General features: G+C 36.2%; 2 protein-coding genes across 4 annotated transcripts; both read right to left on the minus strand.

Moving 5' to 3' along the window:
* Window positions 1-1,661: 1,661 nt before the first annotated feature.
* SNF8 (SNF8 subunit of ESCRT-II) lies at window positions 1,662-11,745 on the minus strand. 3 transcript variants are annotated; one of them, XM_039333185.1, is made up of 8 exons: window positions 11,582-11,745; window positions 10,497-10,547; window positions 9,956-10,094; window positions 9,024-9,128; window positions 6,832-6,904; window positions 4,746-4,887; window positions 3,796-3,870; window positions 1,662-3,221 (listed from the first exon to the last, which is right to left on the minus strand). In XM_039333185.1, the coding sequence occupies exons 1-8, from the start codon at window positions 11,633-11,635 to the stop codon at window positions 3,084-3,086; spliced, it is 777 nt and encodes a 258-aa protein (XP_039189119.1). In that variant the 5' UTR covers window positions 11,636-11,745; the 3' UTR covers window positions 1,662-3,083. The 3 variants fall into 3 exon arrangements, with proteins under 3 accessions (XP_039189119.1, XP_039189122.1, XP_039189120.1); XM_039333188.1 differs by lacking the exons at window positions 10,497-10,547; window positions 11,582-11,745 and having other exon boundaries at window positions 9,862-9,975; XM_039333186.1 differs by lacking the exons at window positions 9,956-10,094; window positions 10,497-10,547; window positions 11,582-11,745 and adding an exon at window positions 9,339-9,835.
* A 3,926-nt stretch (window positions 11,746-15,671) lies between these two features.
* LOC120303480 (gastric inhibitory polypeptide) lies at window positions 15,672-24,659 on the minus strand. Its single transcript, XM_039333046.1, has 6 exons — window positions 24,653-24,659; window positions 23,218-23,307; window positions 19,936-20,076; window positions 17,852-17,986; window positions 16,228-16,320; window positions 15,672-15,803 (listed from the first exon to the last, which is right to left on the minus strand). The coding sequence occupies exons 2-6, from the start codon at window positions 23,289-23,291 to the stop codon at window positions 15,794-15,796; spliced, it is 453 nt and encodes a 150-aa protein (XP_039188980.1). The 5' UTR covers window positions 23,292-23,307; window positions 24,653-24,659; the 3' UTR covers window positions 15,672-15,793.
* Between the last annotated feature and the right edge of the window lie 1,428 nt (window positions 24,660-26,087).

Genomic DNA, 26,087 nt, shown 5'->3' on the forward strand with positions numbered 1-26,087 from the left:
CGAGCACCATATATGATAGTATGTTCCAATTGTCAGATTACATTTCCAATATTTAGAGGAGACATTGGAACACATTTTAGCTAATCTTATGGGTGGGAGATGCCATCTATAGAACATTTTGTAGAGGTTTTCTTTGTAAGAGGTGGCCAAAATAAGCTTCTTGTTTCTTGCCCATAGTTCTTGCCAGATGTGCAGATCAAAATTAAGACCAAACTCCTTGCTCCATTTTAACAGTCACTTTTACTTGTTCCTCATACATTGCCTGATCTAACAAATAGTGGTATAATTTTTTAATCATTTTATCCTCTGATCCCAATGTTATTTTATCCAATTCTATTGGTTCTAATTTAATACCTAACTCTTTTTTATCTTTCCAATATCTCACCTGCAGTTGCAGGTATGCCCACCATTCTAATTCTATCCCTTCATCCTGGAGGGTTTTTCTGGATTTAAATTCCCCTCTTTCATCTAAAATGTTTTTATATGTTATGATCTTACCTAATCGGGTAAATTTTGGGTGTACATATATTTCTAATGGTGAGATCCAACTAGGTACTTGGATATAATTTGGTTGCCAAATTTTTGTCCATATATCAATAAGAGCTTGTCTAATATAGTGTCTTCGAAAATATTTATGTATTTTATATTTCTTATCCCATAATATAGCATGCTATCCTATTTGTAGGTCATGGCCCTCCAGACATAATAGTCTCCTGTTCTTTAATAATATCCAATCTCTTACCCATACTAGTGCTATAGTCTGGTAGTATTTCTCCAAGTCTGGAAGGCCAAATCCTGTTGGGATGTTTTTGACCACCACCCCCATAGCCCAGATTTGGCGCCGAGCGGCTACTACTAAAGAATTTAAACCTTGTAAGATGTTACGTCAAGTGCCTCACTTTGAATGGCAATTATGTCGAAAAGTAATGTAATGTAGTTTCCTAATGTGTACAATAAACGTTCTGTATCTGCAAGGGAATGTCATTGATAACCAAACGGAGGTTTATTTCTGAATTGCCCTCATACATAGCTACTTAGGAGTAAGTCCCATTGAGCTCTACAGGAATTAGTAAAGAAGTTTAGGATTATACTGTTTGGCTGCAGTGCATGTATATCTGAAATTGTTCTGGAATGCAACTTCCTCCAGAGTAAACTTAGTAGAACTGTGTTTGCAAAGGCAACAGGAAGGTACAATCACAATGGAAGAAATCCATGCCATCAACACTCAAGGTGTGTATTTTTAAATTAGGCCTAATAAATAGTCTTCCAGATATCAATCACTAGTTACAAACTGATATAATTGTAGGGGGTACAGAAAAAAAAGCTAAACAGATTCCAGGACTGTTGGGTGTTGCTTCTTTTTATGAGACAAGTTAACCTCAAGTAAGGAATGGAAACATCAGACCTTTATCAACTTTGGTTTTTTTTATAATCTTCAAGACAAGCAACCAAATGTTAGTGTGTTGACTGCAAGTACTGGCTAATCTGAATCCTGAAAAATTATAAGGCATTTGGAAACCAAACAGTCCAACCTGAAAAATAAAAGTTCTGACTTTCAAAATAATTGTGCATTAAAAGAAAATAGCTTTTTGTACATTTTTGAATAACAAGAAAAATGCCCAAAGCATTGATCTGCTTGATTAATAAATTAACCTTCCAAATTCATGTAAAATTCAGGTTTTATTTTTTGTACATTGGAAGTGTTAATTTTGCATTTAAAATAAACAGTTTATTCTTCATTTTATTGCCAATGTTTTATCAGTACTGTTTCATCTCTTAATGGGGAATTCTGGAAAAAAATTGACTGGTAGACTGAAAAATTCTGAAAATCCTTGAACTAAAACATACCTTAGATTGAGTTCCTATACTACACTATGACTTTGTCTGATACTTTTTTGTGGGAATTCATTAGCCAATTGCTTGCATCTTCTAGATAAACAGCTGTCTCTTGATCTACTCGTAACCTCAACACCACTGGATAGGGCATCAATCTATAGCAGTCCAACTCTTCACATAAATTATCCCCAATAAATTCTTCCTTGTATTTTGTATGAAGTCGTAGATGATTCTTAGGATGTTACAGGAAGCAGTTTCTTCTTCCACACAACATGATCTGTGAATATAGCTACAGAAAATTCTTCTACCAGCCTAAGTAACTTTTCAGTCATGAGTAGTAAGTCCTCAAATAAGTTTTATCCTGTCTATTTTTATATCCATGAATTATATTCAGAACATAAACTTATTGATTTATGGAAATCAGTAAGACTTCAATACAGTCAATGATTTTTCAAACGGTTAATAAAATTTTATACCCCCAACATGAAGTTTAATACATAGCTTTATGAATTTCAAATTTTTATGTGCACTGCACAAATATGGAAGAATATACTGTTTACAGATTTCAACATGCTAAGGCACAACATGGTTATGGTTGTGAAGATATGTTTTCACACAGTATCTCAGGTCAGAGAAACCCTGACTGCCTGATGGCTGAAATTGAACTAAGTTTTACCCATGACTTTCTAAACTGTCTTTCAAGATACTCTTGCTTTTTTTAAAAAAAAAAAAAAATGAAATTGTGCAAACCTCCAATGATACATAAGTTGGAAATAATAATAATAGTTTGGTCCTTTACCCAAAATCCCAGTAGCAATAAAGAAGTCCAGCTGTTTCATCATACAGAAACAGACCCCTTTAAGTGAAGAGATTCAGTATATATACAGTTCAGCCAATATATTACTCAACAAACTTGGGATAAGCAAATGAAAAGAAATCAAACAGTTTTAGCATCTGACATCAATCCTCATTCTAAACATTTACAAGAACTGAAAGAAAAGGCTACAATTTTGGACAGATTCCCTCCTGCCATCTCATCCTCATTACAAGAACTAGAAACTTGCTAATGAAATAAAAATCTTCATTTGGCAGAAATCCACATTTAGTATCAAATACATGCTGAAATTAGATATTAGCAAAGCAGATATTTTCTTATAAATATTTTAAGATCCAGAATAATAACTACCGTTCAATGTTACCATATTAACAATCAGCAAATGTTCAGTTATTACTCATCTTTGATATTGTCAAGGTAAAGCTTCCTTTGCTTCTTCTGGTGTGATTTCCTGAGAGTACAGTTCTGTAAAGAGGGCAGGTAGCCAGTACTGTGGTTCTCCTTGAGCTTGTGTATCAAGCCAGGCCATCCCTTCCTTCAGCAAATGATCCTGTAAAAAGCCACAATGTATTTGTTGGGGAAGAAGAACAAAGAAATAAACAATAATCAAAAGCAAGTGGATGGTGGCATGAACAGTCATAAGTAGTGAGCATGTTTAGTAACCATGGAATACTGGCTCCTATTTGGAAGAGAAGGTGGAAACAATAGACTGAATGAAATGCCAAATGGGGAGAAATTCATAATTATACAATTATACAATGGAAAACTCAGCAGTCCTTTTTTTCATATACCACTGAGTCATCCCAAACAATATTATTTTTTTTTAAAAAAAAAAAGTTGAAAAAGCCTCTTTCCCTATATTTCAATGATCTTGCCCCAAATCGCATGGGTCTGATAGTTGCCTGGAAACAAGATTTCAAGAACAAATACTGAAATATTACAGAATATAGTGTGATAGCGGTCCCATTAATTAATTAATTAAACAAACCAGATGCCATATGAGGATTCTGTAAATATTAACAGCCTCTGGAGAAAACAGTATTTCCAACTTTTTAAAAATCTGAATTTTAAACTACCAAATTCAGGCAGTTTTTTCTTTTTATAGGTCCAAATTACTGACATACCAGCACTTGCTTGGCTCGTTCCATTTCCCACTTTAAACTGGACTTGATTTCACTTATAGTCACATATCCCTTTTTCTGAAATTAAGAATGGAAAAAATAGGATTTCAGTAAATTTGCCAAGGCAGAAAAAGAATGCATAAAAAATAAAAAGAGAATAAAATACATTTAATGACTGCTGTTTGGGAGAAGATATACTAAAAGCAGAGCATGAATGCCCAAACATCAAATAACATCCCAATATCTCTGATTTTAAATTGATTTTAGAAAAGATTTCCTTACCACATTTTCTCCTAATGAAATTATGAAGAAACAGTTTCATACAAAATAGCACTTACTCAAGCCTAATTCACAGAATTCTAAAATTTGCCTGGGGAAAGAACAGCTAAGATTGAACAGTGCAGATTGGGTAAAAGAATTGCTTTGTTCATATGCTGTCTAATATGAAACATACAATATCTTTGTTTTTTGTTTAGCATGAACAGAGACCTGAATAATTGTTAGGGTAATAAAACAGTTTGAAATGATAGTTTGGTATTGGTTTATTAACTGCATGTGGTTTAAGTGCATAGCTCATGTGCATAGTTCTGTGAAATAAGCATAATGAATGTTAGATTAAAGGAATTGTGATCCATGAATAATTATTAAATGCATTCATCTTTATATTTCCATAAATATGTTTCCCAACTACTTACTTATTTGTTTATATTTTTAATAAACATATAGGATGCAATCCAGATTAGGATTGCAGCATGCAAAAAAGGAGAATTAATTCTCCTCTCACCAAACTATATCATACAATTCCTGAATTTATCTCTTCTGCTATAGTTCCTGTTCAAATTTCCAATTCAACATGCAGAAGCACTTATTTACTTTCATGTTAAATTTTAAAAACTTTCTACAACTGGCTAAATCAAAATAAATCTCCTCTCATTCTTTTCTAGTATAGGCACCTCAGCAAGCTGTATCACAACAGTGTGATCCATGTTTAGTTCAGCTGGCACAGACTGGATCAGGTATGTCCCACCAACAGGAAGAATCCCGAAGCCATTTCCTAAAACTTTCAGCTTCTTAATTGCTCGGATAAGGTCATCTCTGTGGAATCAGAAGAGGAAAAATAAGGCACGAATAGCAGAAATTTTCAACTATTTCCAAGGCAATACGTTTCAATTCCTCAAAATCACCTACTCAAAATACACAGAAAATTGCAGAATGAATTCTCAACAATCAAAGTATTTGTGTCAAAGCCTATACACAAAAAGAGAAATTTCTAGCCTTTATGGCTATAAAGATGTTAGGAAGCCAATGCTGACCCTCAAAAATTGAAACAATGGCAAAATAATATTTGCAGTGAGATACAGAGAACTTCGAACTTGTATAACTCCTTACTGTGAGAGACAGGCTATGAGAAAGAAAGGGGGGCAGCTCAAGGTGTCTTTCTGAGAAATCCTTCAGACTTTACTCCCCGCATATTAACTGTTGTATTGCTTTCCTAGAAAAGATCTTGAGGATAGACTGTACTAACCGTCTTCCTTTTGAGGAGAAGGAGCAAATGCTCTCATGGATCTTGTGGCTATTGTTCTTGTTAATGCTATATGTGATTTCATGATAACAGCTTCAGTAAATTGGATAACCAAATATTTAAATGACCTTACTTGTCCTTTCCCACTTGTCTCCTCACCATCTAGGGCAGTGGTTCTCAACCTTTTTAATGCTGCGACCCCCCCCCCAACTGGTCGTAAGTCGAGGACTACTCAACCGGTCGTAAGTCGAGGACTACTCAACTGGTGCAGCACCATTTGCAGAATGGAACTTTTGGCGGGCTCAGCAGGGCAGAGACAGCCTGGACAATTCCTACTGGTTTTTGAAAGCCAATAGAATTAGACTCTATTCAAGAGAGTCTATTCTATTGGCTTTCAAAAGCCAATAGAATAAAAGGGAGTAGCACAGCTAAGCAAAAGGGGGAAAAAAATGGTGGACTGCGTTGTTTGGCGACCCCCGTGAAATGGTCATTCAACCCCAAATGGGGTCCCGACCCACAGGTTGAGAACCACTGATCTAGGGTAAATCCATGTCTCTTGAACTTTTGACAAAAACCTTGGTTTTAGAATAGTTTATCTGTAAATACTTTTTCCTGCAGTACGTGCCAAATTTTGTCAGGATTCTTTTAATTCCAATTAATGTTTTTGATATGAATATCATGTCTGCATATAGTAATATAGGGGCCTTTCTGGTTCCAACTGAGGGGGCAAGAAAGGAAGGATTCTTAAACTCTTCTACAATGTTGTTTATTTAAAAATTAAAGAGGACAGGGTCCAATATATAATCCTGACAGACACCTTTTGTAGTTTTAATCTGATTTATTAGGGAGCTATTGTGATTTATCCATACTTGCATTTAGTGTCTTCACATAATATAGATATTCTTTCCCTCTATTTATTGTATTAGATGATGTCAATAAATGTTGCATATAAATATTTTTATTGTTGCATATCAATCTATTTAGTGATTGGTGAATCAGGTGTTGTAAGGTAAATCAATGATCTATAGTACTGTTTTCCTTTCTGAAACCTGTCTGCTCTTCTGCTATAATCTGCCTAGTATCTGTCCAATCAGTCTATTTAGAAGGTATTTTGTATATAGCTTACTGCCTATGTCAATAAAGCTTAAAGATACAGATACATTCTTAAAGTTGCCAAGTTTAAAAAACAACTGTATGCATATCTGATACAACAAGATATTCATTTTTATACAATATATTAGAACTATACCTCAACAAGAAAACTTGATCACTAATGAAAATACTGTGGTTGCGGCAAATAATGTTAACCATAATCATTATGGTTAACATAATCTGCATATTTTTTTCATTAACAGGTATGTCCCACCAACAAGAAGAATCCCAAAGCTATTTCCTAAAACTTTCAGCTTCTTAACTGCTGGGATAAGATCATCTCTGTGGATTCAGAAGAGGAAAAATAAGGCACGAATAGCTCTCCCACTCCCCTGCAGAAATTATAGCCATGAATGCAAACTTACTGGCTAACATCTTGAGCAAATTTTCCTCTTCCTTTGAGCACCTGTTGATGGAGTTCATCCAATATTATTAATCCTAGATAGAAAAAGGAAACAATTGGTAAATTGTAAGAAAAGTTGAATCCTACCAAAGATTCTATAAATTAAGACTGTAATTGTATAAACGAATTTTCCCCAAGTTGCTGCCATATGTGGATATCAGGACTATAACCCCCTATTAGTCAAAACTTTAGTGAGTTGTAGTCTCAATGGAAACTAGGTTAAAGAAGGCTGGTATATATAGAATCTCTGATAAATCTCACTAACTAAATGAGGCTCGTTTCTTAATAGGCATGCATACAATTTTGCTGCCATCTCAGACGCTTACCAAGATGTAAGTTCCATTGAATACAGTTGGATTGGACATCAATATAAATAGACTAGACAATGGAGAACTGGAAACCAACGTCTAATGCAAACCCACACACACGGACCAGATCCTCAGCTTCGCAATCAACCACCCCACCGCACACAAAAGAAGGGCCAGGACACACTGTAGTACCACAACACTAAGAAAAGCAGAAGAGAAACGACTGCTTGATGTCTTTCTCCATAACAGCTATCCAAAAAACTTCATACTCTGACACACACCATTCAAACCACACCACACCATACAGCCAACTACCATGCAAAAACTAACCTTATCATACACAAAAGGGTGTCAGAAATGACAGCCAAAATTCTCCAACCTGAGGAATAGCAACAGTTCACAAATCCACAGCCACACTCCACCAGGAATTATCCAGAACCAAAGACAGGATACAGAACGATGAAAGAAACATTGTAATCTACAAAAATCAACTGTAACAACTGTGATCAATGTCAATTAAAAACCAGGATCCATAAACACCAGCTGGCAATCAAATGCCACAATCCCAACACCAAACAGCACCAGTTTGATTGGAGAAACATCTCTACCCACCCCAACACCAAACAGCACCAGTTTGATTGGAGAAACACACAAATCATCGGCCATGCTACAATCAGCCTACAAACATATCAGAATCCAAAATCCAAATCAACCACACAGCCAACCAGAGACAGCACCGACCCTCAACCAATCCTCGCAAGCCCCCCCACCTGTTCACCTCCCAATAACCCTGACCTTCTCCATCACAAGACCCATCACAAAACTCACAGCTGACTCACACCTGACCCATCACAGACCTTCACTCGACATACCCACACTTGAAGTCTTTATAAACAGAAGAACACTGACACCGATATCCCTAAACTCCGCTGAAGATGTTACTTAGCCTGGTAAATAAATGTTTGGAAACCAATCCATAAGCTCGGAGAATTAACCTTCACCCTCACAGTTAGACTTGCTTTTGAATAAATGTGTATAGGATTGCAGTGAAATTCTTTTAAAGAAAAAATGAGCATAAAGCCATGTTATGAAGCCACTAAACAGATACAGTCAAAATTCTCATTGTTTTGGGGAGAAAAATGGGAGCTTGTCTTTTAATCCTGCAAACAGGATTAAATCCTGCAAACTCCCAGCTATCCAGTCTGGGAGTCTTTAAAAGAGCTACTGGGCTGCACATAGTGTACTCATCTTGATTTAGCAGAATATGTGAAACAGGCTGCAGCATAGGAGATATGTGTGAAGCTTTTAAGGCTACTCTCTCAAATTAAGTGTCTCAAAAATAGATTACTTGGTAGCAAAAGTGGTAAGGATTTTATACTAGGTTGTACGTACTTAAATTAATGGAATTAATTTCTTAGTTATGATACGTAACACGGGATTGCTAATATTTCTGTAAGACAACATTCAGGTATCCAAAAAGGTTGGAAGCTATGATAATCACAAAAGCATATTATTACAGAAATGGGCAATGAAAGTGCGCTTAGGGGTTGTAATTTAGAAACTCAAGTTTCCAAGGCTTGGGAAGGAAGGGAAGCAACCTCACCACACCAGATGAAGAAAAAATGAACTTTTATTTGAATTTTAAGGGGGAAGGGGGTGAGAATATGAGGGCCTCCCTCTTCCTTAACATTCCAGAAAAACAAAAAAGACCTAAGAAACACATTAATTTGATAGGGGGAGATAGGTGGGAATGGAAGCTGAAGATCTCCTACATGTAGAGCATTTTACCAATAAAATTCAGAAGAAGAAAGTGGGGCCCTGCATGTGAATTACTAAATACACTCACCTCCATTTCTGTGCTTGAGAGCCAAGCAGACTTCAATAATCTGGACACCTAACTCATAGTAAAAATCTCCGACACCCAACATTTCTGACCAGAATCCTTTACCAGCTGCAAAAAAAAGTTATGTTATTTTAGGGTAAAAAATGAGCTATGCATTTTCTCAGAGATATTCCTCCCCTTACCAAGGTCTCCTAGTCCTTAGAGGGAAATTATGACTGCCTCTCTTTATGCTTTAGAAACTATTTGCTGTCTAATGCTGATCTATTTCCTCTTTTATTTTCATTTCCTACTGAAACAGGCAAAGACAGAACAGCTCACCTTGCTGCCAGTGATGACAAGGAATTCTTTGTAAGTGAATAGAAGCTGATAAAAGATGGAATAAAACAGTACTTTTCAACTTCAGCAACTTGAGATATTTGGACTTCAGCTCCCAGAATTCCCCATCCCAGAGTTGAAATCCACACATTTCAATATTGTTGAGGTTGAGAAACTCTGAAATAAACAATATGTTTTTCATTCTTCCTTCCATTTTGTATTGCTCATCCATATCTTTTCAGTTTCCTTGGTAGGAAGCTATTTTACTATCATATAATCCTGCATTTCTACATGATTTCCCACTCCTCTAAGGCCTTTAAACCTTAGCATGATTTTGGTAGAAAAACTCTTGAAGATTAGTCATACCTGTGGATTATTTACTACGCTATTTTAGAGATTTCCCATCTGCTAAAAAGTTTCATGGCTATTTCTTTATTCTAATTTTTGTTGGCTGTAAATAATCCTCAACACAAACCATCTTTATATCTAAAACACAGAGATATAAATTATATATAATTACCAATACCTGCAGCTAACCGAGAAATGCTAGTTGTATTCAACATCAACTGAGGAGCTATGGTTCCCCCATCAAAGATTTCCACTCCTTCCCCATTGCTTACAGGCTAGTGGATCAACACCAATTGTTGCACACATATTTTGGAACTGGACTCTGAACTCAGGATTTTTGCGGATTTCTTGTTTGTGTTTACTAGCAAACTCTTCTAGGTTACTTTTAAATGTCTCCAGCTGCTTAGACATCTGTAAATGTATTTGGAAAAGATAATAGAGTAACAAAATTAGCTGGTTTGGAAATATTACTACAGAATCTTTTAAATAACCTTCCACACAAGATAACACATTGCAGAATATATTCTCCAATTCAAATATCAGTTTTCAAAATAATGCTTTAATTCAATGAATCCTCTATCCCAAGAAACAATCTACTGAAAAAGATTTATAGGAAGTTTGCAGGTGTTTAAATATTACTATCACACATTTTCTACATAGAACCTTTCTAGTCTTTTCTCCAACCTGCTGATATTTTTGTAATCGAGTTCCATAAAGTATATATACATTTTTTATAGAAGCTTAATGCCTGGGATTAGAGCTACAGATATCTTTCCAATTCAAAAAACAAATGTAGACATTTTCTTATCTCACCTGGGCTAACTGGTCTTCAGCCAAAACTGTCCCACGTTCCTTATATTTGGCCTAAGAAAAGAAATCATTAATTTTAATATTATTGCTGATAATTTTTGTCATATTATGATTGTGCTATTCATACTGACTTTTAGTGATCACATAGATTTTTTCCATGACATATTTTGATACTGAAGGCTTATATTTTTCTACTAATGAGAATATCATTTTCCATAAATATTTATATAAGGCTTTGTTAACTTTCCTTTCTGCAAGGCAAAGCTAAGTATGCCCTCCTACCCTTCTCATGCTGGCAGAAGAGGCCTACTGTGGACCGCATCAACCAAGGACTTGTGGCTGGTGGGATACAGAAGAGCCTTTTTTTGCATGGCCCTGCTCTTGGGAACATCTTGCTGCAGGAGATGACATCTCTCCCATCCTTCTGACCTTCAGGAAATATCTTAAAACTTGCCTATACCAAATGGCATGGGGTCTTGAAGGATAAGCTATTGGCTGGAGGTGGCTACTGTAATAACAGAGAAGTCATCACCACCTTCTGCTTTCTAGTTTTAATTATTTGTAATTTTAATCTGTTTTTATATTCATATTTTTATGTTGTAAACCATGAGGTGAGCAGCATATACATTTGATAAATAAATCTGACAGAATATCAGTCCTTCTAAAGTATGGATAATAGAGGAAAATGCGATGTAATCATTTTTCAGAGATGAATTAAAGAAAGAATGCAAAGTGGACTAACTTTCCGGAGCAGAAAAGAAGCTGATTAGCACTAGAACTGAATAAGAAAAGAAAAAAAATAAAAAATAAGAAATTCCACGAGTTAATTTCTATCACAATCATTACTGAAGAGGAATATACCTCTGGGCATGTGCAAAGTATCTCCCCCCCCCCCTATTCTCTAGTCCCCTTCAACCCCGACCCAGGCCCCCTCACCACTTGGATACACGACATCCCAGAGGCGGAAACCAGAAAACTCCCAGCACTTTTCGCTAGGAAGTGAAACCCTTTTCTTCGGGAAAGGATAGGATAGGTAAGAGCGGGAGAGGAAAGAGGAACTTCACTCGTCTGAAGGGAAAGGACCTCACCTCTGCCAACTTTTTTTTGGCGATGGCGCCGGCCCCCACGCCCCGGCGGTGCATCTTTGCACGGGGGAGGGAGAAGGAGAACGCAGCCTTCGGATCGGAACTGTTCGAGGACGAAGGCAGCACTGGAGGCAATTGACCAAATGACTAACCCCGTCCCTCTTTAGTACGTCATCAGCATGCGACAAGCAGGAAGTTCGCCTGGGTTGATAATTTTCTTCAATTCTCTCATCGCTCTGACAAATGTGCTGTTTGACTTGAAAGGTAGAAGGTTTCTTCCACTTTATTTGTCTGATACTAAAATCCTAAAAAGGGAACGGAGGCTAAAGAGAGAAATCTTCGCCAAAGCCCTTGTGACATCTTCAATCCACCTCCCCCAACCTTTTGCTGTCTAGAGGCACCGGACTACAGTCCTTCCGTGCGAGGACTGTAACTACACTGGTGGACGTCAGCCGAGGAAGGATGTTCAGAACTATAATGATAAAATGCTGCACGCTTTCGGAACCACCAGATGAAAGCCAGAAAATAGGCACTTTAATATTGTAATAAATACACATATGTAAAAATTACACACTTGCTGGCAAAAGAAAGATATTTCTCTCCCAAGTTAAGTCTTTTTACTTCAGCAAGTAAAGAAATGGACTGCAGCAGTAGCCTTCAAGAATTTTGAGAAAGTATTAGTTTTTCTAATATGAGAGATTAAATGTGGTTGGTTAATTATGGTTCAGTCAGTGTATTGTGTGAATCCAACTAATATGGTTGGTTTATGGTTTTGTATTTTGTGAACTCCAGCAGATGGGATAATTTAATAAAGTATGGTTCAGCTAATAGTTTAGCACATTGTGGAGACACAACCATGGTGACTTATGAGTCTTCTTGAACTTAGAGTTTTCCAGATATTTTGGGATCTTAAAACCCAAACCTCTCAGTGTTGGGAATTTTGGGAATCATGGGCCAACACATTTGGAGAGTGCCAGTCTGGGGAAGGATACTGTTGCACATGCCTCATCACAAAGTTTATAGGATTGTATAATTCCATGTACTTAATTATTCCTTGACAACAGTACTTTTCTATCTTGACTTTGTTGTTAGCTATGCCTAATAAATCCTATTTTTCCCATTGTGTAAACTATCCCACTTCTTCAAGATGTTTGTAATCTGTACAGGTAGTTGATTTAGAACCATCTGTTTGGTGTCCCAAAGGTGCTTTTTCAAGAGGCAACTGGACTTTCTTGCTTTTTTAAAAAAGATATTTTGCTTCTCATCCAGAAGTTTCTTCATCTCTGACTGGATGGTGGGGAATGGAAGTAATCCTTTGAAGAGTGCATGAACAGATTTCCAGAAAAATTGCAGACTACAGGAACAATTTGCACTTTAGTTTGAGATGCAGACAACACAGACTAATCCCTAGCAGCTTGCACCTGTGTTAAACAGTGAAGGAACACAGGGCAGAAAACATTCTACAGCACAGCTCCACATTACAATCTTTTCAGCAGTTCCAAAAAGGCTCCATACCCATTTGCACTACTCCAGTGACCCTGAGGACAAGTAGCCTCAATGATTCTCTAAAACGGGTGTTAAACTGCCAGCCCATGGGCCGGATGCATCATAGCAAAACCGCACCCACCCCATTGCTGGCAATGGCAAAAAAGTCACGATACGTCACAACACGTCACGTGATGTTTGATACTCATGCTCTAAAAGAATGCAAATGATCAGCTGTCAGCAAGGAATGTAAATCCTTCCATTCCCCACCATCCAGTCAGAGCTAAAGAAGCTTCTTGGATGAGAAGCGAAATGTCTTCAAAGAAAAACAAGAAAGTCCAGTTGCCTCTTGAAAAAGCACCTTTGGGACAACCATGACCTGGATGACTGAGAATCTCCATAGACATTTGTTTGGTGACTGTTCAATATTACAATGGCACTGAAAAAAGTGACTAATGACCAGTTTTCACAGAGAGTTGTTGCAATATCCCCATGGTCATGTGATCAAAATTTGGCTGCTTGGCAATTGGCATGTATTTATGACAGTTGCACTGTCCTGGGGCCAGGTGATCACCATTTTGATCTTCCCAACTGGCTTACAACAAGCATAGTCAATGAGGAAATCAGATTTGCTTAACAACTACATGATTTACGTAATGATTGGGGCAAGAAAGATTGTAAAATGGGGCAAAACTTACTTAACAACTGCTTTGCTTAGCAATGGAAATATTAGGCTCTATTGTGGTTGTAAATCAAGGACTACCTGTAATACTTTGTCCCCCCATTATATATAAGGTGTTTTGCTGTCACTGTCCTATTGTGAATTTACTTTCAAAGTGTGCTTTGAATGTTCCAGGCTGTTGTGAGCATGCTTCATTTCTTCAGGTGACAGGCCAGCCCCCTCAAAAGCCATCTCTTTCTCACCATTTGCCCTCTCTGTCTGCTTTTTGTTTCTGTGTTCCTTTTATATTCCTCATCCTATCCTTGATACCAGATTCTCTTCAAGTTTACAAGGAGACAAGGAGAACAGGAGACAAAAGCCAAGCTCTGCAACTTTAGTTGAGGAAGAGGTTGTCCATTTATACTAATCTGCTTTCACACAAAATATATTCTGAAATATATTCTGTTTATTTGGAGATGCAAAAGCTCAACTTTTCCTCATTGCAGCATCCAGAGAATTAGAGATTTTTGTTACTTATTTGCTAATTTCTCTGCAATTCTCAGTTTTGAACATACTGTTTTTCTCTCCTAAATTGTCCTTATTTTTCAGGATAATTGAAGGATCTGACTCTTAATTGTCCATAACCTCTGATCAGTTGTCTAAATCTAAGCCTATGTTTGAGATGAATGTTAGAAACCTCAAATCACTGAATGACTTAGAAATGGAATGTGAAGCTCTTCCAGGATTTTATCCACAGCCTGTAATAGCTCACTAATTAACAAATAACGACCTTTTCCAACCAGATGCTCTTTTGTTTTGTTGGACTACAAGCTCCATGAGTATACTGACTGGGAACAATGACAACTATTAATAGCCTCTATTGTGGCCCCTAACAGAAATCCCATATCCCGGGACTGAAATATTAAATTTACTAAAGCAGCTGCATATAAGGAAAACTTATATAAAATGTTTTATAGATGGCACATGACACCAGTTAGATTAGAGAAGATGTTTAAAAATGTATCAAATATGTGTTGGAAATGTAAACAACAACCAGGCACTTATTACCATCTCTGGTGGATATGTCCTAATGTTAAAAAATGTTGGTTTAAGATCAATATGTGGCTAGAAGAGATGATTAAAACACAGATAGAATTTAAACCAGAACTCTGTTTGTTAGGAATATTAGGTTTGAATTATGGAAAAGAGAATGAGTATTTAATATTGCATGTGCTGACAACCGCAAGAATAATATTTGCCCAATTTTGGAAAAGTGAAAATTTACCATCTGACCAGGCTATAATAACAAAAATACTCGAATGTGCAGAAATGGATAGACTGACTTTAGAAATGAAAGAGAAAGAAGACACAATTTACTTTAAAACATGGAGAAAATTTTATTATTGGTTAGAAACACACTAGAGTGAGAAAAGATTATGAAATTTAAAGAGATAATTGATAGTTTGTATTTATATTCCATGATTATTTTTATGAACTTGTTCTTATTTCTTCTTCTTCTTCCTCTTTGTATATTTGTGATCTTAAATAATATGGTAAACTATAATTAATATGTAGCATATTAATTAATTATAATGAATTAATATTAAGTATTATTAAGTAGTGAAATGAATGAGATTTATTGACTAATTTGTTATTTACGTGATTATATAGAAAGTTGTTTAATAATAGAGCAATTATTAAGATTTAATATGTAAACCCGGACTGGTAGACTTGCTGAAGCGATGTTATTTTGTGGGATTAATCCCACTTTTGTGTTACCCCTTTTTCCTGGTCTAACCTTTTTGTATGTTTCCCGTTGTCTTACTCTTTTTGACCCTATCCCCTTATTACCTTTATAAAACTCAATAAAAATATTTATATATATATATAAAAAGAAATCCCATATCCCCATTTCTGTTCTTATTGAATAACAAGCTAAATCATTTCTTGACTTGAGAATAAATCATTTATTGTCAGTGTCGGTAATGACAAAGTCATTAATAAAGGGTACAAAATGGAAAGTTCAAGTTGAGAAAGGAAAGGTAGATCCAGCTTTTTTCTTTAGGAATCTATGGAATCCTGAAAAAAATCATAAATGAGGATGGTAAAAAATCTAGTTTGGTAATAGCTTGATGATTTGAGGAAAAAAGACAGTGTATGATCAGTACAACCATTTTTATCCATACATTATAAATCCCAAACAAATTTTTCACCTTGAATAATTTCAAAATATTGGTTGAATGACGTTTCTGCAAATAATTACAGTAAACAGTATCTCTCCCCCCTTTTAAAGCAATAAATGTATGATTACTGATCAGCAACAATGAATAATATCTGAGATATTATAGCACATATATTTTGATTGTGGATCTCTCAGTAGACAGGATACTGTTTTTGTGTTTCAATGAAAAACCCATGAAAACTACTATGTGCTTTTATGTACAGTTGATTTGGTCCTGTCTCCAGAACAAGGAAGATGGGAACAAAAGAGTGATTTACTCACACTAGCTTACAGAGGTCAGCAAAAATCAGCCACGCCAAAAATTCTTGCCTCTGGTTGTTCTTCCATTCATCTGAATCCATTAGAAAGGAAAGTCTACAAGAGAAAGACCATAGAATCTCAGAGACTTAAGACAAGCAAATAAAAGAAAGAGTTATTAATTTGCTGGATGGAGTTGAGAGAAACACCCCCCAAAATTCATAGTTGCTTAGGCAACCAAAAATATTAGGCCAGTACCTAAGAATGTGGTGCGTCTTTCAGTATGCAGAGCCCATTAGGGCATTTCATAAAAATGTTATACTTGATAGCTATTTCTGTCTGCAGCATTTAGAAGATGTTTGGAATGAGAACAGGTAGATTAAAAACAGATCAGCCTTTGGGGGGAAAAATGAAAAAAAAAGGCCATCAGTCTGTCATAATGACTGCCAGATGAACTGTGGGATCTATATCCTCAACTAATGAAATACCTCTAAAAATTAAATGTAGTTAATTATTATATACATTACATCATTCTACCCAGAATAGTGCTTAAAGATATAATATGCACAATGTGTATAAATGAATTAAAATATAATGAATACATTACAAAATTCCTGGAAATAAAATATATGTGGTCACTAGGAGTTGACACCAACTTGTAATCGGTTACACCCATCAAACTTAATCTGTACCACAGAAGAAAAAACAATTCAAGAGCCGAAATTAAAAACTATTATACTCCCTTTGTATATAGCAAAGCTGAAGTTTATGCCTAGTTAAATTGTCTCAATACAAATGTGAGTTGTATTCTTCACCTTTATGATATTTTATTTTCAGTCTTTTGTGCCTTTGCTTTTGCTTAACCAAACTGTTGTTCAAAATGAAAGTTATATCGGAAAGAGATCAGACTGGAACCAAGCTCATTCTTCATGGAAATTGTTCTGAGTTTTAAAAAAAATCAAGAGGAATCTGATAGCATCTTCTCTGAATACTGTAATAATGCATTTTATTAAAAGACATAAGTTTTCATGAGCTGCAACCTATTTCATCAGATGCTGTGGATGTAACAGCTTTGCTTGCCATACAGGGGGAGGATACTTGAGAAGAGACACAAGAGAGAAATGCCACCTTTAATGCACCAAAAAGCAGATACCTCCTTTCTCTGCCTCAGCATTAGCTGTTTAAAATCTGGGGTGGAATAGGAGAAGTCAGGAAAACTTTAATATGAATTTAATGTCTCCCCATAGCCTCAAATTAATTTGGAATTTCCTGGAAAGTTAGAAAATAGAAGAAAAAGTAAAACCATCTGTTAAAAATTATCACATATCCTACAAAGGCTGGATGAAACAAAGTAAGCTTGGGAGGTGCTTTCTTAAAAAATAGTTTCTGTGTGATCACTGCCACTGTAGTTTGTAGACTATGGTTTCCAAAGCCATTGTAGTGAAGTGGTTAAAATGCCTTATTGCAGCCATAGAGTTCCCACCGTCAATGTTTATCTTTCCTAATGTAGGTTTGATTGGGGCTGACAACAATTGTAATCCAAAATAATTGGAGGCAATGTGGTTGATTAAGAAGGCTGGTTTTGCTTCTAATCTGGAATGCAAACACTTCTCTTATGATAAAATCTTCAGTGGTTATCTTTTCTCACCTCTGCTTTCCTATGATTTGCAAAAGCCATCCAACATAGTCCTTTGCTTCCTGAGTTCTTCCAGCTTCATTGCCTTGATTCCTTTCATCTGACATTGTGATATCAGTTTCTCTCTTGGATAGTTCAAGTTTGTTTCTGGGGTGCAGAGGGGTACAAAAGGTTTAATTTAGGGATTCTACCATTCCAACAGGTACCTACTAATTTATATCCTAGTTTTATCTAAGAGCTAAAGGAAGCAAACATATTTCTCCTCCCATCTAATTTTATCCCCACAATAGGGCTGCAAGAATATTTTGAAGAGATTTTCTGCCTGCAATCTTGCATTTTTCTGCATTTAATCCAATCCTCTATTATTTTCACTATTTGCTCTCAGTCTAGAACAGAGATAGATGATTCTTTTTTTCTCTGGGCCAATATTTCTTTAAGATTTTGGTTTTTGTTAAAACAACAAAATATTTCAGTAATAATGGTGATGATATTATGTCTCTTCAAGGATGGATACAGTGAAACTTTTATATAATTCTTATGGTTTAAGAGTGTCTTTAAAGGTTAAGGAATGGGTTAAAGATACTTGTGGATTATGATATGTATTTTATTTTATTTTTAGTTAAAATCAATAACAAATTGTACCAATGCTGCTCAGCAGATTTCCATGTCTTTGGAGCCATTGAAACTTTGGGCTGCCTTTGATCCATTGGCTATATTTTATTCATTCTTGCTATATCATTTCAGTTTTGAAAAACTTATCTGTCTTTATAGCAATCCATCTAATTTTATCATATCAAGTTCCCTCTTATTTCTGAAAAGCTCATATAACATCCAAAGAGGTTATTCCATTTAAGAATCATAATGAAGAAGAAATTTTTGTCCATTAATATGGCAATCTGTCCATGAAGCCACACTAAATATGTATGAATTCTTTCTTCCCTTAAAATATATTCAGTATAGTATTGGGTGAGGATATTTTGCAAAGTTATGGCACTTAATCATAACTAGAGGTTGGTTTATCTTGAAGAATTTTCCTAACCACTGAAACTCAGTTTGAGCTAATGTTAAGGTCACATATTCATTTCATTTTTCTTTATATAAGTGAATTATTTCTAGCAATTAATTGTATCAGGAGGTACAATCGGGAACAGCTCATAATAATAATTATTTCTTGGTGTACTCATAAAGTGAATTAATGTAAATCAGCACATGCAATATAGATCTTAGACAGTGGTGTTACTTAGATAAGAATCTTGGGTAAAAAGTTGAGGAATTTATCAAGAGATAATTGCAAGGCCATCTAACTTTTGAGACCCCACTATAATATCATTAAGTCTAATTCATTATATTAATTAAAGTTTAAAATTGTTTTGCTGCATGAGTGATTTTATTTATCTCCAGGCTAAAACAATGAATACCATAATTCATGCCAAAATGAGGGGGGGGGGGAATGACTAAAATCTAAAGAGGTGGTCAAAGCTTCTAAAATGTTTATAATTTGAGCCCTAGGACCTCACATATTCTTTATAAGATTGCACAAGACTTTGGTCATTTATAATTTTAATTGGAATATTGCATTTAATTTTGTCAATTCATAGACACCATCCAGAGAAATTGCAGATATCTTATATGCCTACTCCTACTCGAAATGTTTTGCTGAATCATAGTGAACATTTTATACAAAAGAAAAGCATATTGTATGCATGAAATACGCTATAGGCTTTTGTTAATTTTGGGTTTATAAATCACAGATTTTTTTAATCTTTCATACTAACATTTAGACATATGAAGGCATCAGTTATCATAATTGAGGGAGATTTACATAAATTGCAGCACCAAGTTGTGGATGATTGGTACTGAACATACATTTTAGCTGAAGTCAATCTTTCCCCCCGAAATTCATTTCTCCAATCTTATTGGGCATATTGTAGGTATTCAACTGGCTCATTTTTAACACTGCTAGGAAGTAGAAAACAATAATGAGCTTCTTATATGATTTTCCTTTTCTTACACGTGCACTCAACCTTTCAAGCTATAGATTTACTAATATATTCCTTATCCTGGATAAATCAAAATAATCTGTGATATTGACTTACTCATTCTTGTTCTCCCTATGATTCAAGAGCCACTCCACAAAATTCTTCTTCAGCATGTTGTCCAAAGTTCGACTGTAATCACTTGCCAAAGTACCCTCAGAATACCGCCTTTGCAGAAATGTGGAGTTTCTTAGATTTTCCCTAAGAATACAGAGGAAAACACATGGGCCAGGTTTGCATATTGCAACAAGATAAGGATAACTATAGTTTCTTGAACAAATGCTATTTTATTGGGTTTGCCCTGCATGACAACCTAAAACTAATCCTTTATGCTGAGCACAGTGACTGGACTTAATCAAGTATATACTGTGAGAAATCAGTTCCTCTTTTCAATTTAGGGGGATAAATTTTCTAACAATTTATTGATTCAACATGGTTTGTCACATTAGGAATGCATGCATGGGAAAAACAAAAAGGGAAAGCCATTAAAAAAAACTTCAAATGATGATTTAGAAGACCATCTGAATTCAGCTTTAAGATCTGAGACCAATACTTGGTCTTCACCCGGAGATGTTGTGAGTTGACATACAACTTTAATTAATAACAATAATTATGATGATGATCTCTTTTTAAATTAAGTATCCTTTAACTCAATGTTTCAATGTGGCAAGAAATAATCTGCAGATTTGCTAGAGTCCCAAACAAAACTCTGTATTCCAAAATACAGAGAAATTGGAAAAAGTGCAGAGAAGATCACAATGATGATTAGGGGACTTGAGGCTAAAACATATGAAGAATAGTTTCAGGAACTAGCTATGTCTAGTCTAATGAAAAAAAAGACTAGGGGTGTACTGATAGCAGTCTTCCAATATATAAGGGGCTATCAGAAAGAAGGGAGGATCCATACCCTGATAGGAATTTGGCTGTGCAAGTGATTGAAGCTTAATTCTGTGCACGCATAGGATCTAGGCAGCATGTAAGACTGTCCCCACCCCCCGGTCTGTGGAAAAATTGTCTTCCATGAAACTGATCCCTGATGCCAAAAAGGTTGGGGACCGCTGTTCCAAAGCACCTAAGAACAGGATACGAAGTAACAGATGGAAACTAATCCAAGGGAAGAACCAACCTAGAATTAAGGAGAAATTTCCTGACAGAACAATTAATCAGTGCAACTTCAGAAATTGTAGGTGCTTCATCAGTGGAGTTTTTAAGAAGAGATTGGATGAGCATTTATCTGAAATGTATAGGAGCAAACTTTCAAGTTCTTGGCAGCCAATGAAGGGACTGATCTACCAATCTACCCAGCCTCTGGAGAGCTAAGACAGAACCAATCTAGTGAAACTTCAGGTAGCAGTATGGCAGAATGACAACCCTGAAGTGGCCACCATTTTGTCAAATTTCTATCCCATAGGGATCATGGTACAAATTTTGAATGCATTCTATGAATTAGCCCACTTTGGCTGAAAAATTGTTACCCTGTGATGCACCGTTTTGTCCAGTTGAAGGGAATAGAATAGAATAGAATAGAATAGAATAGAATAGAATAGAATAGAATAGAATAGAATAGAATAGAATAGAATAGAATAGAATAGAATAGCTGGAAGGGACCTTGGAGGTCTTCTAGTCCAGCCTCCCACTTAAGCAGGAGAACCTATACCATCTCAGACAAGTGACTGTCTAGCCTTAAAAAAAAAAAGTTTCCAAACTTTCAGCATCTTTTTTTGTGATTTGGTGACCAAAATTAGCTTCAGTATTCCAGGTGTGGTCTTACTAGGGTTTTATAAAGCAGTACTAATACCTCGCGTGATTTTGATTCTATGCCTCAGTTTATACAATCCAGGATTAGCTTTTTTGGCTGCTGCTGCACACTGCTGATTCATGGTTAAGTGATCGTCCACTAGGACTCCAAGGTCCCTCTCACAGTTACTGTTTTTAAGCCAGGTCTTGCCCAGTTGTACCTTTGATTTTTCCTGCCCAAATGTAAAACTTTGCTTTGAAACTCATTATGTTGGATAGGGCCCATTGTTCAAGTTTGTCAATATCTTTTTGGATCCTGAGTTTGTCTTCTGGGATGTTGGCTACTCCTGCCAGTTTGGTGTCATCTGCAAAGTTGATGAGTTCCCCTTCAATTCCCTCATCTATGTCATTTATGAAGATATTGAAGAGTACTGGGCCTAAGAGGGAACCTTGTGGTACCCCACTGCTTATTTATCTCCATGTGGATGTAATAAAATAATAATAATAATAATAATGATGATGATGATGATGATGATGATGATAAAGTTGGAAGGGACCTTGGAGGTCATCTAGTCCAACCCCTTGCTCAGGCAGGAAACCCTACCATTCAGACAAATGACTGTCCAGTTTCTTCTTAAAAACTTCCAGTGTTGGAGCATTCACTGCTTCTGGAGGCCGGTTGTTCCACTGGTTAATTGTTCTAACTGTCAGGAAAGTTTCTCCTTAGTTCTAGGTTGCTTCTCTCTTTGGTTAGTTTCCACCTGTTGCTTCTTGACCTGCCTTCAGACACTTTGGAAAATAGCTTGTCTCCCTCTTCTTTGTGGCAGCCCCTGAGATATTGGAACACTGCTATCATGTCCCCCCTCGTCCTTCTCTTCGTTAAACTAAACATACCCAATTCCAGCAACCGTTCCTTATATGTTTTAGCCTCCAGTCCCCTAATCATCTTTGTTGCTCTTCTCTGTACTCTTTCTAGAGTCTCAACATCTTTTTTACATCATGGTGACCAAAACTGGATGCAGCATTCCAAGTGTGGCCTTACCAAGGCATTGTAAAGTGGTATTAATATTTCACGTGATCTTGATTCTATCCCTCTGTTAATGCAGCCCAGCACTTGTTGGCTTTTTTGGCAGCTGCAGCACACTGCTGGCTCATATTTAAGTGATTGTCCACTAAGACTCCGAGATCCTTCTCACAGTTACTACTATTGAACAAGGTACCCTCTATACTATGCCTGCACATTTGGTTTTTCTTGCCTAAATGTAGAACCTTACTTTTTTCACCATTGAATTTCATTTTGTTAAATAGCGCCCAGTGTTCAAGTCCATAGTGCCATTGAGGACTGAGAGTTTTAGTAATATATAAATACATATGGAGCTACTATATCTTTAAATGCTCTGGTTAAATGTGTTGGGTGAACATAGCCACTTTTAAACATATTTCACACATGTAATATAGAAATACATTTGATTAACCAAGAGTAGCATTACTATATGGGTAGAAAAGTGAAATCCAGTTTGATTGCTCAATATTGATGCAGAGGTAACTTTCTAATGAAAGTGACAAAAAAATGAATGATGAACGCATCCCCATTTGTGTATTTACCTGATGCCATTTTCTTCCATCAGCACAAAACTGAGAGAGATCAGAAGGAGAGAGACAACTTTGAAGGCTACCATGTTCACAACTGGAGCTCTGTAATTTAAAAGGATAGGAAACAGAAAAAGAAATTCTTCTGAATTAGAACTTGAAAGGATTACTTCTACTATAAATTTTCCAAAATATAATTTTCAGAAGTTGTGTACAGAATTATGATGCAATCTTGTAGGAAGAATGTACATTTGCACCTAAATGCAATAGTAGACAGAATGAGGCAGGTGCCATAGATGCTATTTTTCCTGAATCCTAACTGTACTCCTAACCAATCTTTTGTAACCTGGTGTCTTCCAGCTGTGCTAATTTTAACTTCTATAAATCTCAGCCAACTGAGAATTTGGCAGCTGAAGTCCACCCCATCAAGTGATGAATTTCAGATGAAGTGAAAGACTCTACTCCCTTGCCCACATTAAAAATAATATTCCAGCACAAATAGTTTTCTCTTCTGTGTATAGAATGGGAAGGTAGATGTCATCTTATCCCTTGCCCTATAGATTAGACTTGTCCTCATCAGTAGTTACAGCCATCCATGTTTATCAGCAGTTTATCATCTTTCTACATGGCAAGCTACTGTATATTCCTACACACACCACCCTAAAGCATTTATGTAGTGCTGTTTTGCTCCAAAGGTGCATGGATTTGGTTTGTGTGTATGGGGGGGGAGTAAATTAAGACTATCTCATTCTGTGGAGGTAGAAACTGCTCACATCAGTATTGTATCAAAAACATCAGCACTTTTGTAAAGCATTTCACTGAAACATTTGGGAGGAAGATACTTTCCAACTAAAGAAAAGGTAGTGAAATTGTGGGATATAGTGCTGTGCTGTTCCATGTACATTAGTTATGACATGGCTATGGCTGTTGTTTCTCACTGTATAATCATTCCATTAGGGATGATTATTTTGTTTGTTTTAAATGAGAGTAAACCACCTCTCTGTCCTTCAGAACCCATCTGCTCATTCTACAGAATGAGACTAAAGTCCACTAAGCTAAATTCCTCTATAAAGGCACCATTATCTAGGATGAATTTACTCTGTGAAAAGATTGTTTAACTCCTGCCAGGCTGAGAAATTTTGCTGCATTTTTTGTTTAGTCAAGTGTTAATTCAATTTAAGGAAAGAAAATTTGCTTTAGGGTTTTTTTGTTTTTGTTTTGAAAAAAACTGAATGTCATGGAGAAGCCATCTGGGGGAAGGAGGATTTGAAGAGGAGCAATATCAATCTGGATAACAATTAAGTAGCCCACCTCCATCACCTTCACCATCACTGCCATCTCTCTATTTCAAATCTCTTTCTTCTATTTTCCAAAGGGTCATTAAGCAACAGCACCATTTGTTAGTGTAGAATCTGGTCCTCTGACAGCTGAATGAAATCTGAGAACCTACCTGGTCAAATTGCTTTTCATGAGAGGATCTGGCATCCAGCAACAAGGATTCCTTATATACCCAAGGGCATGACAAAACAAACCATTTCCTTAGGAACAACACAGGAAGCTCTGCACCTAATCAAACTAGATTAAAAGCAATTTAGGCCAACTACTTTTAGGTTCACTGACCTTTGGAGCATGAAAATGCCCTTTTAAATTATGTTTGTATTCCTGCAATTAAACTTGTGCTGCGTTGCTAAAATGAAGATCCGGTGCATTTTCTATAATTAAAGCCATTAAGCATCCAGATTTCCCCAGAACCACTCCTCAGTTAATTAACAGAACCTAAGGGACCATGCTAGTATACTTTATCCTGGCTGAGACAATCCTGCATTTGGGCTGCATTTCTTCTTTGATTTTAGTCTGCTATCTTTCCAGCTGACAAAATGACAGATGGTTCAGCCGTTGACCCAGCAGCAGGGAACACAAGTAGGGTATCTAGCAGTCTGTTGGAACCAAGTTTTCAATATTTGTTATGGATGGCCACAAAGTTGGAAAACTGTGAATACCTAACAATAGTTCTTCCCATTTTATTTTATAGAAAATAAAATATAGTAGTTCCACAGAAAATAATAAGCCTGTATTTTATATTAATTTTCTATCAATCAAATTACTACCTTTCCCCTTATTTTTAAATGTTAATTTTCCCTTTACATTTACATTCCTTGCTTCCTCATATGAACAGACAACAGCAAAGAGGTGGAAGAAATAGAAAAAGTAGCAGCAGCAGAGGGAGGCTTATTTCAAAAGGGAAGCTTGGCAGTAAGTAACATAGGTATCATACTTTCATGTTTTCAAGTTTCTGTGAATGTAGCTTTACAATAAGGTAGAATTAGCTCACCCAATTGTAATTCCTATCTGGTTTATCCTACAAGACCACCATCAATTTTGCAAATATAGTATCAAAATACAATTTCATCTGTCTCTTCTGTAGCCTGAGAAATTGGTGGAGGGTCCCTTCTTGCTCCATCCCCTATCTAACTGTGGGCTATGCTGTTTCTTATCTGACTGTTTCCTCCCAAGTCTTAGTCAAGTAAATGGAAATCATCCCTTTCTCACAAAAAAAAAAAAAGGCTTCTATCTTCCATCACACAGACAGCAAAAACAGGGACAAAAATTTGAACCTAGATTTTTGTATAAATAGGGCTTGCATTTAACACACAGCAGTTGCTGAAATTATTTTGTAATGGCTTTACTGCAACTTTGGCATTCTGGGACATCTACCAAGAGAAATCTGATAGCAGCATCTGACAAAAAAAGGTTACCCTTCCTGAAACAGGATGATTTTAAAAAGAGAGCCATTCTCTGTAATGGTCCTTGTTACTCTGTACAGAAAGCTGCAAAAGATAGATGGTCACCTGGTGCAGCAAAAAGTGTGGATCTGGAATAATACT

Source organism: Crotalus tigris, unplaced genomic scaffold, assembly GCF_016545835.1.
Source record: "Crotalus tigris isolate CLP2741 ecotype Arizona unplaced genomic scaffold, ASM1654583v1 scf7180000024472.5447098, whole genome shotgun sequence".
Lineage (NCBI taxonomy): Eukaryota > Metazoa > Chordata > Lepidosauria > Squamata > Viperidae > Crotalus > Crotalus tigris.